Here is a 13,548-nt window from a genome sequence, read left to right on the forward strand (position 1 = left end):
CTGGGGACCCCATTTCCCATAATTCATCTATAGCTCACCTTTGCTCCCATCCATCCATCCCCATAGGCCTGGCCCTCTACTTCCCATGTATGGAGTGTTACATCATTGGCACAGACACCCACCTTTTCCAGTGATGACGCAGCCCGGGAAGAGTGTGTGTGTGTGTGTGTGTGTGTGTGTGTGTGTGTGTGTGTGTGTGTGTGTGTGTGTGTGTGAGAGAGAGAGGAGGAGGAGGAGGGGGGAGAAGGAGGAGGAAAGGCAGGGAGGGAGGGAGCGAGGAGAGAGGAGAGGGTGTCCCGTCTGCACGGAGCTCAGACAGACAGCAGGGAACAGCTGCAGCATTAGGTTCGCGTAGGATTTCACTGCATTGCGATTTAAAATTTAAGTAATTTCTTTCCCCAAACTTCACGTAGAGCAGCTCGACAAAGCAACCAAACATCATCTAAAAAATGGTTGATCGCGAGCAGCTGGTGCAGAAAGCCAGGCTGGCTGAACAGGCTGAGAGATATGATGACATGGCAGCTGCTATGAAATCGGTAAGTCAATTCAAAATAACAGTAAAATACAAAAAAAGAAAGATGATAACTGTGGCTTACATGTGCGTGAATATCGGTGTAAAGCTGCTGCGTTTGCGTAAAGGCTCGCCCTGCGTAAAGGCTCGCAGCTGTAAAGCTGCGGTTACAACTGGCTCTCGATATTACAGCACTACATCTGGGGGTCATTCTGAAATAACGTTCATTGTGTTTATTGTGCTGTCGCCAGTTCACTGACAGCTCAGAGGCTTTTTTTCTGATTCCCGTCCAAATCGGCTCCTCCTTGGGCGGTGCCTTTCTATCGGCCGTGCCGCTCATTGAGGGCGCGTTACAATGAAACGCATGCAGGCCCGAGCTTTCACTCTCAGGCTAAGAAGAGACTCGAATCGTGGAACGGCTCTGCTCTGACACATTTGCTGATTTCCTTTTTTCTCTCCCCTTCTTTCACCACCACACCTCCCATTCCTCCAATTTGCTGAATTTCTAAGAGCTTCTGCTGCTGGGAGCCATGTGAGGTTGCTCAGGAAAAAGCCTATCAACTGCTCTTGCCCCCCCTTCTCCTCGTCCTCTTCTCCTCCCACTCCTCCTCCGCCGCCTCCTCTCCTCTCTCTTTGTCACATAAATTAAAACAATAAGAATGATGGCGATCATTTTAATGTTTCTACTCGAGGCTTGGAGGATAAATTGGAGCATGATTGCTTTGGACAAAGAAAAAGCTTTCATAAACTAAACGCTCTCCTCCAAACAAACGTAGGAGGCAGCAGAATCTCTCTAGAATATTCTTTGTCATATTGCAGTGAGTCAGTGTGGTCAGATTTGATTACAGGAATTTCCTTCCTATTTATTACTTTATTTGTCAGATATCACCTTCTGTGCATGCTGCTTGTGTATCAAGGGCTGATATCTGGTAGCATTTTAATGCCATTTTTGGTTAATGACCCTGGTTAATGGTGTAATATTTGATGTGAAGAAGATGACATGCTGGCCTGCCTCACTGTAGCTTTCTCAGCTCTTAATGGATGGTGCTGAGGACAGAGCCTTTGTCTGCCTTTTTTTTTTTTTTGTTTCTCTGGCCCCTTAAGAAATTCTGGGAAGTGGATTCAGTAACAGGTTTTTTTTTTTAAAAACTGCTGTGTCACACCAGCTCATACTGGAACCAGCAACATCCCGGTAGTCTCAGCACAGCGTCCGTGAGCTCACACACGGATTAAAATCATCCCACACTTTTTAAAACGAGGAACATTTTGCCTTATGCGAGATGGGTTGAGCCCCCGTGGAGCACTTGTCATCGAGGGTTTCTGGTTGCAGGAGGTGGGATGATGTGCGTGCAGGGGAGGGATTCCTTTCTCTTTAAGCAATCTGCCATGTCAGTGCGGTCCAAAGTGGGCCCTTTTGCAGGGGTGTGTACTCTCCCTCTCTAATCAAAGGGAATCCCTCGCCGTTGCAGCCAGAGAAGACAAATGATAGGCTGTCACCGTTGTGTTCCTCGTGAAAAATGTAGGCAGAAATGTGAATAATTACAAGAAATGCCCTTCAAAAGTTTCCCAACCAGTGCTGATAGACAGCCCAAAAGACAGAACTGGCACAGAACTCTTTTCACAGCTGATCTCATTTTTGCCTGATAAAACATTTAAACGACTGATTGATAACTCTGTATCAACCTCAGTCGTTCTTGTCTTGTTTTATGACCATGTTATCAGCAATGAGGTATTTGTTTTATTTTGTACATATATAATAGTATAACTATACTTATATATAGTGTACTAGTGTAGTTCCAGTTGGAAGCATCACAATAATTAGAGCAGTGACCTGTTTCCTTTCTTTTTACAACAAAACCCCCCCACATAGGTTGAGTCATCAGATTAGCAGTAATCTACCTCATTTGACTGTTTTGTGTGTTTTTCATCTGCAGTCTGATGGTATCACTGGGTTTGTGTGACAGTTTTGAACAAGCAGAGCAAAGGCCACTCAATCCCTATGAGTTGAGAGCTTTGCTCTCCATCGCTGTGACATCAGCGAGTCTGCGCCATGTTTGTGCTCCTCTGCCTGAGCAGAGAATGTCAGACCTGCTCAGGAGAAATGTTTGCACAAAACGAAAAGCTTTTTGAGTAAAACCTGCAAAAAAATTGCAATAAGCTCTTTCTTCTTTTCTTGGTGAAAGGTTATGATAAGCCTAAGCACCATGTTTCGTACCGATTATTGATCTGCAAGAGTCCATGTACCGGCACAAACTACGTTTCCAATATAAAAGCCTCGAGTTACATAACCCAGTCTCTTTGAGGACTGCCTGGCCAGCATTCGGATTCATCAAAATCTCAAATTAACAGCCTAACTCAGAGTGATGTCACCGTGTGGTGTTTTAGACAGGTAAAAAGGTCAGTTTCAGTTGGGGAGAAGGTCACTGGGACATGTGAACCGCCTGAGCAGTGATGGTTTTCATTTACAGTGCAGCTGCCCCCGAGTGCTCGTGGGAACATTTTAGCCATCTCCAGTCCTCCTTTCCTCTCCCAACCCCCCACTGCTGCCAACTATCTTGAATATCATTTCTCACTAACTAGCATTAGCTGTCCACGTGGCAGCTGAAGCTACTGGTGCACTAAATGAATGGATTGCCATGGAAACTGGAATTGCACATGACGTGAAATATTGCTCATCTTCTTTGCTGCGGATGGCCCCATTAACCCAGGTTATTTCATGCAAAAGAAGCCCGAGTTGTGGCAATTAGGACTGCAACTAACAGCTGTTTTTGTTATTGGTTGATCTCTACATTTGTTTAGTCTTTAAAATTAAAAATTTCATGGAGTTCTATGCTTCCATTACAAACCACTAAAGAGCACAAAATCACCCTGTTTTGAGAAGATGCAACCGTTAAACAGCAACAGCCTTGTCATTTTTACTAAATCATATTACTGACTTCTTGAGGTCATTTCTTGGATGAAATGTTCTTGCTTTAACTTTTTTTTTTCCCACAAAGTGAATGTAGTCTGGTGCTGTTATTTAACAGTCCATCTGCTTCTTCTTCTTTTTCTTGTTCTTCCAGGTAACAGAGCTGAACGAAGCCCTGTCCAATGAGGAGAGGAACCTGCTGTCTGTGGCCTACAAGAACGTGGTGGGTGCCCGTCGCTCCTCCTGGAGGGTGATCTCCAGCATTGAGCAGAAGACCTCGGCCGACGGCAATGAGAAAAAGATTGAGATGGTGCGGGCCTACCGGGAGAAGATTGAGAAGGAGCTGGAGGCCGTGTGCCAGGATGTGCTCAACCTCCTGGACAACTTCCTGATCAAGAACTGCAGTGACACGCAGCACGAGAGCAAAGTGTTCTACCTGAAGATGAAGGGCGACTACTACCGATACCTGGCTGAGGTGGCCACGGGAGAGAAGAGGGCCACCGTGGTGGAGTCTTCAGAGAAGGCCTACAACGAGGCTCACGAGATCAGCAAAGAGCACATGCAGCCCACCCACCCCATCCGCCTGGGCTTAGCTCTCAACTACTCTGTGTTTTACTACGAGATTCAAAATGCCCCCGAGCAGGCCTGTCATCTGGCCAAGACCGCCTTCGACGACGCCATCGCTGAGCTCGACACCCTCAACGAGGACTCCTACAAAGACTCCACTCTCATCATGCAGCTGCTCCGAGACAACTTGACACTGTGGACAAGTGACCAGCAGGATGACGAGGGAGGGGAGGGCAACAATTAAAAAGAAACCGCACTTCGAAAAAAAAAATATGAAGGGCCGGTGGACTTTGGCAGCCGCTTTTGCCGATGATACTACCGCAGCAGCAGTTCTTTATTTTTCCATGTGTTAAAAGAAAAGAATCAAAAGAGAGGTGAGAGTGGAGGTTAAATCTTAGTTTAAATATATATAGAAATATATATACAGTTGAAAGGGGCCTCCGTCTTCTTGATTTTCTCTTTGACATTTGCCAAAACCACTGATATGTCAGTCAATCAGCCTGAAGTGGTTGTTGTTGGATTGAAATGGCAGCCTCACACTGGCGTAGGAACTGAACTTGTTCTGTCAAGATAAGCTGCTTAGTTAGGTTTTTGCGTGATAGAGATGCATTTGAGTCACTTGAGAGAGAAAATGCTTGAATGGGAATGCCTCACAAAACTAGTTTGCATTGGTTCCAGTAGTAGTCTACGTAAGAGAAAGAGCCCTGAAAGCCACTGATGCTTTAAACTCACACTAGCAAACAAAGAGAAAGTTTCAAACCAGTCAAGTCCCCCAAATTTTAGAGGTTAAATTAGACGGGAGTGAAAATATCTGAGGATTGGTTAGTTAAATTTAATTCCCCTCGTTCTATTAGTCCGTTTTGTCGCTGGAACCATCGATTCCTTTGGAGGTGAAGATTACTAAAAGGCAGAGACTTAACAAAATAAAACGAAAAAAAAAAGACAAAAAATACAAAATAAAAGCAGCTTCAGAGTTTGTGGTTTACTTCTGTGTTTGTTTTATTAAATGCACTTGCCTACTATACTGTTTCTTCAGTGTAAGATGATGACAACAATAATATCGATTATTCAATATTGTGCATGCCGGTGATGTATTTATATACAGTAGCTTGACTTTATTAACTTATACTGTGGGTGTTAAGTATTCATATGATTGAGAAAAACAGGCTTTGTCTGATGTTGATTTCTAATTTATTTCATTTTGTTATGGTTTTTGATTTGCTATACCAAAATGCTGATCGTAAAAATTGACCTGTAATGGGCGTTGCTATAGTGACATGCAATATGTGTATTTTAATTTGTTAATGAAAGAAAAAAAAGGAAGATAAAAACCCACCAGTGATCACCTAATCTTATCAGCTGGTGTTTGTCACATTGAAGTATGATTATGATATATTTTGTTCTTTGAACAGTATTTAAGTACTTTTTTCTGTCATGCTAGCCAGTTTTAATAATGGTGAAGTTTCCAAGCTCAATGTTTCTGTTATGAATTCACAGACATGGACCATATTTTATTTCTGACAGTATACATTTTTTTTTGTTTGTTTGTTTTTATACTTTTTAGCTGTTCCTGAGTGACAAAATATCTTGAATGTGAGTCATTATGTAGCAGTTGCACAAGAACCGAAATAATAGCTATGATAATAAAAAAAATATGACTAAATTATACATGCACCATTTCCGTGGTGGTCTAGTGTATTGTTGTATCGTCACCCATAAGTAAATTTGTTCTTAAAGAAAACCATTTCATAGGAAAAAAATGTTTCACTATTGTTTTGTGCCCTGAGTACAGTACTGGCTTCTTTTTGTGCGTGCCTGTATTATTTAAGATGCCTCGTTTGCAAGTTGACCTTTAATGGGGGAAAAAAAAAAAAGATTTATCTGCCAGTATTTTACTTTCCTGCAAGGATGTGTGAAAGATAATATTTTCCCTTCAGTGTTTTCTCATTTTCACGTTTCTGCTGTCTGTACAGCACATGGGTATGAATAATCATCACCAACAGTCACAGGGAGAGCACAGTCAGTTCGCTAGTGTTGGTTATCGATTAGCGACTACACGTCTTCAGAACAAACTTTAAATAAACACTTAGAAGCTGCTTAAGAGGACAGAAAGCTGCTGAACGGGTTTACAGTCACAATGCTGCTAGTTCTTTAGAGTATTAATATATTCACACAGATGGAAGTTTAGTTTTTTCTTAATGCATGGCAGGTTGGGAGACCTTTTTTATTTCAGATGTGACGACTTGAGAGAGAAACCTAAAGCCTTAAGGTCAGTCATACAACCTTGTTCATGTATGCCGGTTATGTCACCATCATGAGTCAGCCTCCATGAGCTCACACTTTATGTTACAGCTGCTTTGATTTATTTTTAACGCAGTTTAAAAGTTGACGGCGCTGAAAAACTCGCCACTCAAAAAGCATGAAATCCTAATCGGCACAACTGCTCACGCATGTCACCGATATTAAAATGGAGTTCAGTCCTTTGCTTTAATTTTTAAGTGTTGTGTGTGGAAATGAGTAGAAAGGGAATTTTGTCACTTATTTTTGTTTGGATTTTTTTGAAAGACTTTCACTCATTGTCAAGAAAACATGCATTGTGTTCCCTTTTTAAATTAATTTGTTTTATTTTCCCAGTGCTTTGTGTTTTTCTTTTTAAGTTTTCATTATTTGGCAGTTGATCTTTGTTTTTATGACATGAAAACATGCAGAAATTACAGATAAATTACAAATTTGATTAAAAATAAAAGAGCTGAGCTGCTGCAAATTAGTCAGAGTTGGGGGTCAGGGGTTGATTACTGAAAACAGTACAAACTGTATCCTCTGAGGAATTTTTGGTTGCCATCTGTTGCCCATTAAAGTTATTTGTTTATCAGTATTATTCTATATTTTTTTCTTTTTGTCTGTTACACTCATGCCAAAACCACCACAGCTCATTCTTTTTCATTCCAATACTCAACATTTCTGCCCACACATTAATACAGGAAACCAGTTTGACCTTATATAACCTTTTGTGGGTCACATAACTGGTGCGTGTATGTGGTATGTGCAAGTGTTTGCATCCATATCTTGGTGAGTATGCGTGTGTATGCAACTGTGCTGTTCCATGTGCTGAACTTATGAGATGGAGTCTGTATTAGCTGCAGTGCAGAGATGCTGCCAGCACATACAGCTTACTGCAGTATGTCTTATATGAGGCTCTTTTTCAGGCCGCTTTGCTAATCATTAACTAAATTAGGCCATAGATCAAAGAATATTTCTTGAAAAGACTAGAGGTTTTATGACCGCAGCAATAAAACAAAGTCCTGGATCTAATGTTGGGCAAGGATGGAGAATCACCATCCCTTAGGCTTTTAAATTCACCTCCCTGTTGTATTTTTTGACACCCAAAGGTCGAGTTTATCTGAGCATTTATGCACATCTGTCAACCCAATGTCGCTGATAAAGCTGCTGGCTCGCCCACCCCCGGACTGCAGCCTCTCGCTGCAGCTTGCTGCACTGAACCTTTCATGAGATGAAATTCTCTGCTTTGAAAGGTCCTCTTCACCAGCCAATAGCTGACAAGCTTACTCTCTGCAGTCACCAATCCTATTCCTGTTGCTAGGGCTATAATAAGTACCCCACTAGCAGCCCAGTACCTATTGCATCCTGTAAAAAATGAAAGCTCAGAGCGCACAGGAGGCATTAGGATTCAGCACCAACCTATCTTCATGCTGGTGCTTCAATGCACTCAGTGCCACACTTTCAGGGACACCGGTGTCACAGTTGTTGGTAAATGCTGCTGACATTATGCATCCCAAAACACTCTGGGGCCTGCTGATGGACGTGTAATTGAATCTCCAGTAGCTACAAATTCAATTTAGTACCACTCATGGCAAATTCTTTCAAATCTGAATAAAACTCAATAGTTTTACATGCATACATATACATATAGTTTTCCATACATATATGTTCATTTAAATTAGTTATTTACATTAGGTATTAAAGGCCCTATGCACGGGAAACATTTGTTTAACTGTGCATCACTTCCACATCCACAACAACTGCTTTGTCATTACAGGAAGCATCATTTCCCTGATGAGTCCAGGATGACGATGCAGTTAGGTATCATCGAGCCATTGTCATGCCATCAAAATGTCTTTTAAATCACTGAATCGTTATCATCAACAGAGGGCCACAATTAGATTTCCTGAGACGTTTCTGGTGATACAAAAGAATGTATACCTTTGATGACGGATTAAAAATAAACTTTGGAAGTCAGGCTTGTAGTGATAGGGGCAGGTTATTTTTGTCCTCTCTGAATTTCACAAGCTCTTTCAAGGTTGTAGAGAAGTAGCTGTCTACACACTTATTTAGATTATGTACGTAACGCATAGAAGAGGAAACTGAAAGTACAGACACTGAATTTAAAGACATTTTATAAATATGCTTATATGTCTTATTTCACTATTCTCATCTCTTTCCAGCAAATTAAAGCGAAAGAGTTAGCCTAGCGCTATCTTAAAATAACTAAAACTCCCTGCACTGCACTCCCAGTGTGTCCAGTACCTTGGATATTTTTAGTACATCCTTGTGGTATAGGATTGTTTGCACTGCTTGTGCTGTTGGCCATGAAGTTAAAATAATACAATGCTTTTACAAGGTGCTTTACCTTATAAAAGTAGGCACATAAATGCTTTAAACAGGTGATTTTAGCCCCTCTCTAGGTGGTTGCCAGGCAACCTGATGGCTGTATCGTATGTCGTTATATTGCAGGTTTTGTGGATGTAAATCAAATGTTACTGTCATGAAATGAGAAACAATGCAATTCTTTTGTATGTAACATTTTCAGGTAAATAAATACTGACACACATCATTTTAGCCTGATAATATATATGATTGTTGGGAAGCACTAATGCAACAAGGTGTTCGCAGGTTGCCTCTGTGGTGGCCATCTTGTTTTCCCTGTAAAGAGGAGGCCGCCTCAGTTGCAGCTCTTTTATAGGCCAGTCTGAATTGAGAAGGTGTGGTCTCTATTGTATTTAAAGCTGGCAGGAAATGCTGTCTGTATGTGCAAGATATTGGCAAGAGACAATAAAGTAATTACTTCGGTTAAGATAGAGTGATGTCTGATGTTTTCCTCACCACACCTCTCTGCGTAACAATGATATAGATAAGAACCTTGGGTGGCCCAAGATTTACCTGTGTGTCAAGTCTGGTTGCTTAATTCCTGATAGGAGTTAGTGGACAAAGAAACAGACAGACAGACAGACAGAGATTTGGTGTATTATAATAGGAATGCTTGATGGGAACAAGAACAAAACCATTTTTAGACTTAAATGTGTAAAGCAGCAACTTCAGGGGCTAACAAACACAGAAGAGATGCAAATGGCAGCTCTTGGCGTAGACCCTTTGAGGCCAGCTTTAAAACAGACTCAGTCCACACAGACACTCGTGTTAAAATTCCAAATTAACCAGCACTAAATTGCATGTTGGTGATGAGCTTTTTTTTTTTTACCTTATCCATTTGAATATTAATTAAGGCTTAAAGTTAGGGATGTTGACCCTTTTGGTTGACAGGTGTGCTGGCACAGGCTGCTGTAGCCAGTCACTGATTGGTAAGGGTTGCTCTGATAATTCCAGCAATCTAACAGGACAAGAAAAGTCAGGAAATTTGTGAAGCTGTGGTTTTTTTTTTTTGTTGTTGTTGTTGTTTTTTAATCAGATTTGACTGGTGATTCAGGTTTTTATGTCTGTATATAAATACTGAAACTTAAGTTAATTTAAAAGATAACCTGCTAAACGTGTACCTGGAGGCTGCCAAGTGCAAACACATGCACAGAAGGATTTTTCTAATAATCGTGACTTTTATATTTTTAGTTACTAATGCAATTAAAATATGAATGGGATTAATTGGCAGGTTTTCTTGTTGACAGGAAACTCCAGTCTGTCTTAGCTCAGGTAAGGTTTTACACTACTTTTCTTAAACATCAAGAAAACACCAGTTTCTCAAAATCTAAAATTTTGGCTTTTGATACCTTATGCAAGACTTACGGCCTTGAGAAACAAGACTTTTTTCCGATACTTGCAATTCCATGACTATATTGGCAAAAGAATAAACAGCTGTGTCCCTGGAGACTTCTCGATTGTTAACATCTTTATTGACGCTTATGACTCCGGGAGTAACAAAGCCCTGATAAGTAAACTGTACAAATGTATGACTAAGCTCAAAAGGGACTCGACAATTTACATAAAACAGAAATGGGAAAAAGAAATGGGCATTGAGATTACAGAAGATGGGTGGACACGGATTTGGGAAACACAGTTTACCACAACTAACTCTAACATGTGGCGGGACTTTTGTTGGAAGAACATTATACGCTTTTTCATAAGACCTAAACAAAAGTCGAAATTCAGTGCTACACCTGCGCTTTGTTGGAGAAATTGTGGGGAAGTCATGGCAGATCATGGACACATATTCTGGTCCTGCCCATCCATACGACCCTTCTAGACGGAAGTTGCAAAAATAATCACAAAGGTACTGGGATTCAATGTGACATGTACATTCGTATCATTGTATCTGGGATATTTTGCAGAAGATTTAGTTACAGACGATGTTTATCTCCTGAGAATTTTCTTGGCATCTGCGAAAAAGGCTATAACAAAACGCTGGCTTTGTAAAGACCCTCCCACTATAATACTTTGTACCTCTATAGTGGAAGACATCAAATTGATGGAATGTATGACTTTCACCCTGCGACTCCAGGGAGACTTGGGAAGGAGACGTTGGAGAAAATGGCTGGGCTTTACAAATTGTGGCAGCACTCTTTAATGCATAGAACTTGCAATACCAAAGTATTGATATATGTATGTGTGGCTGTACAGCTGTATACAAGGGCATATATTGTCTTCCCATGACCTCATAATATTTTGTCTTTTTTGTTTGTTTTTTTTCTGCATAAAAATGTTCCTAAATAAAGAAAAAGTATCAAAAAAAAAAAAGAAAAAAGAAAACACCAGTTTCTAGCCATGCTTGCACAAATGGCATTGTTATTTCATCCACAATTTTGAATGAATGAATATTGGATGGTTTACCATTACATTGGTGCATTTGGTTATTCTTGCTCCCAAGAGGATGAGACATATTTGGTTTGCTGTTCTCTGAATTAGCAAATTATGAAGGCAATTTATACCATCTACCAAATCCTAATCTAACATATTAAACATGGTTAGAAAAAAAAAGAAAGAAAATGTCTGCTAAACAGTAGAGTATTAGCACTTTCACATGCTACCTTGTAGATGTTAGGAAAACAGAGCTATTGTATTAACATTGTATTATTTGAGGCCTCACATCTGTCAGTGACTTTAGTCAAAAGGTCATCACAAAGTCTAAGCTTGGTTGCAGTCTATTGATTTCCTTTCACAGGGCTGCACTCTACACTGAGTGCAGCATTTTCTGCTGTCTGCAAATTTCTGCACTAAAAAGCAGTTAACCTCCTGTAGTCCATGCTTCTCACAGTCATTGTTGACCCATTCATTCATCATCAGCCAAACCCCAAAGCTTTCATGGCTCATTTGAGGACTGTGGGACAGACGTGGCAGCTCTGTGAACCAGCAGCAGCAGCAGCAGCAGCACCATGCTAAAAAATAGCACATCACAAATGTAATTAAAACTTAAGACATTCTCTAAAAGAATAGGGAAAGACTAAGGGTTAAGTGAGACTGAAAGACCATAGCTGAAACCTCTCAGCCCAACACCAATAAATAAAACCTTAGATTAATGCTGAATTGAATCACTTTCCTCCAGCAGCAATGCCAGACACAGTAAGAATATATTTCTGAGCAGTTCACCGCACAGACATGTCAGATTTTGAAAAGTTTATGATCCAGCTCAACGTGATCTGCATCTCAAAAGATGCAAAGAAGATAATAGCTGTACAGCTCCAGAAATACCAACCCATTAGAGGTAGAAAAGGAGGGAGAAAAGAGAGATAGTGAGAAAGAGGGGACTGATGTAGAAGCAGAGAACAGAGACAGATCTATAAATAGGCCTCCCTGCAGCCTGTGAATAGACAGTGAGTAGACCAGAGACATCAGTGTGACAGCCCCTCCGCTGTAGAGACTATCTGCCTCTGTTTTAGTGGTAAGAGTTCATATCCGTGGTTAAAACACTCTGATTCATCAGTTTTACTCCCAACCGAGCAAACTAGAAAACAGCTTGGAAATAACACAGACTATACAAACAATCAGCTCTGATCTGTTTTCTTGAAGTTCATTCCATTGTGCTATTATGTTTTCTGGTGTCATTAAGTTATGATAAGTCACAGAAAGCTACAGACTCTTTTGGGCACAGAGACAGCTGTTATGCATGGCTGCTGCAAAATAAATTATTCAGGCTAACATTTAGACTTTGTATTATTTATCAAAAAGTGCCACAGTGTTCAGCTGAAGGCTTTACGCGACTATTTTAGGGAGCACTCGTCCCCAAACAGTCCGAGATACATTGCACCTCTCCATCTGGCTGTCTGGAGTTTTTAAAAAATTATTTGGTTACAGATGCTTTCCTGCAATTTCTTTTAATACTAAGGCATTATTTCAACCTGCAGAGTATAGCATTATCAACAAAAGTTTGTAAAATTAATCCAGTCCATTTGCTGTCTGCATGTTTGGTTAGGGGCTTAAATTTCAGGAACATTACAGCCATTAACATAACTATTCGCTCAGACTTCCTTATTTAAGCTTTACATTTTATTCTCTTTAACTGCAAAGGGTAGAGTTATAATTTCAATGGATAGTTTTCCCATTTGGACTTTCTCAGGGTGGTGAAATGGTGTGCTGGCACTATGGCAAAAATAATACAGTCCTGCTAATGGAGGAGATGAAGAAGGCTCCTCTAAGTGATTGGAATCAAAAGCAAAACAATGAGGGGCTTTAAGGAGCATCTACACATGAAGCAATTCACTTGCGCATGATGCTTTGTTACTAGTGGATATTCCAGGCTACTGTTGCCTAAGTAACCTCTAATGTATTTACCACTTTGTGAATGGTATCTTTTGCTTTCAGTAGTAGCTGATTCAATTACCTCAAAGTTAAGTAAGGTTTAACTTTGGTTGATCCCACTAAATATCATTGACTTTCTATGGACTCTGGTTGCCACGTCAGTGCTAGTTGATTCCTGTGTGATTGCCCTTTTTGGGACTTGGGAAGATATTCAGTTTGCATTATCTTAAATAGGTCGATCAGTGTTGTGAAACAGAAAGCAATCTGGTCTTTGTGAAAGCAGTGCTGGTGTCTGTTGCCACCTAATGATTTATCCATTGTTTGTTAGCAGAAATACAAATTTATGGGAAGTTAAAATAAAATTTTCACTTCCAATAAAAGCTGTTAAAATTCATTACATGGACAAAAATAATGGACCACCTACACCTATAGGAGCTGCTCAGCCAATGAAACAATCCTGGTGCACAACATTTCCTTTGAACTCTCTGTGCATCCATGTGTTAAGTCTGGTTTAAAAGACGTTTCTGGGTCCAAATGGTCCCAGTGATTTGCCTCAAGTTGGCATTAAAGGAACAGCTTTTAGCTT

General features: G+C 40.5%; 1 protein-coding gene across 1 annotated transcript; it reads left to right on the forward strand.

The window, feature by feature from the left end:
* Positions 1-267: 267 nt before the first annotated feature.
* ywhag2 (3-monooxygenase/tryptophan 5-monooxygenase activation protein, gamma polypeptide 2) lies at positions 268-6,861 on the forward strand. Its single transcript, XM_086261987.1, has 2 exons — positions 268-536; positions 3,574-6,861. Exons 1-2 carry the CDS (start codon positions 450-452, stop codon positions 4,228-4,230), a joined length of 744 nt encoding a protein of 247 aa, XP_086118113.1. The 5' UTR covers positions 268-449; the 3' UTR covers positions 4,231-6,861.
* Positions 6,862-13,548: the final 6,687 nt, after the last annotated feature.

Source organism: Aulonocara sp. 'chitande type north' Nkhata Bay, linkage group LG14 (assembly GCF_057382095.1).
Source record: "Aulonocara sp. 'chitande type north' Nkhata Bay isolate Kocher_YH1m ecotype deep benthic linkage group LG14, A_spYH_male_GT1.1, whole genome shotgun sequence".
Classification (NCBI taxonomy): domain Eukaryota; kingdom Metazoa; phylum Chordata; class Actinopteri; order Cichliformes; family Cichlidae; genus Aulonocara; species Aulonocara sp. 'chitande type north' Nkhata Bay.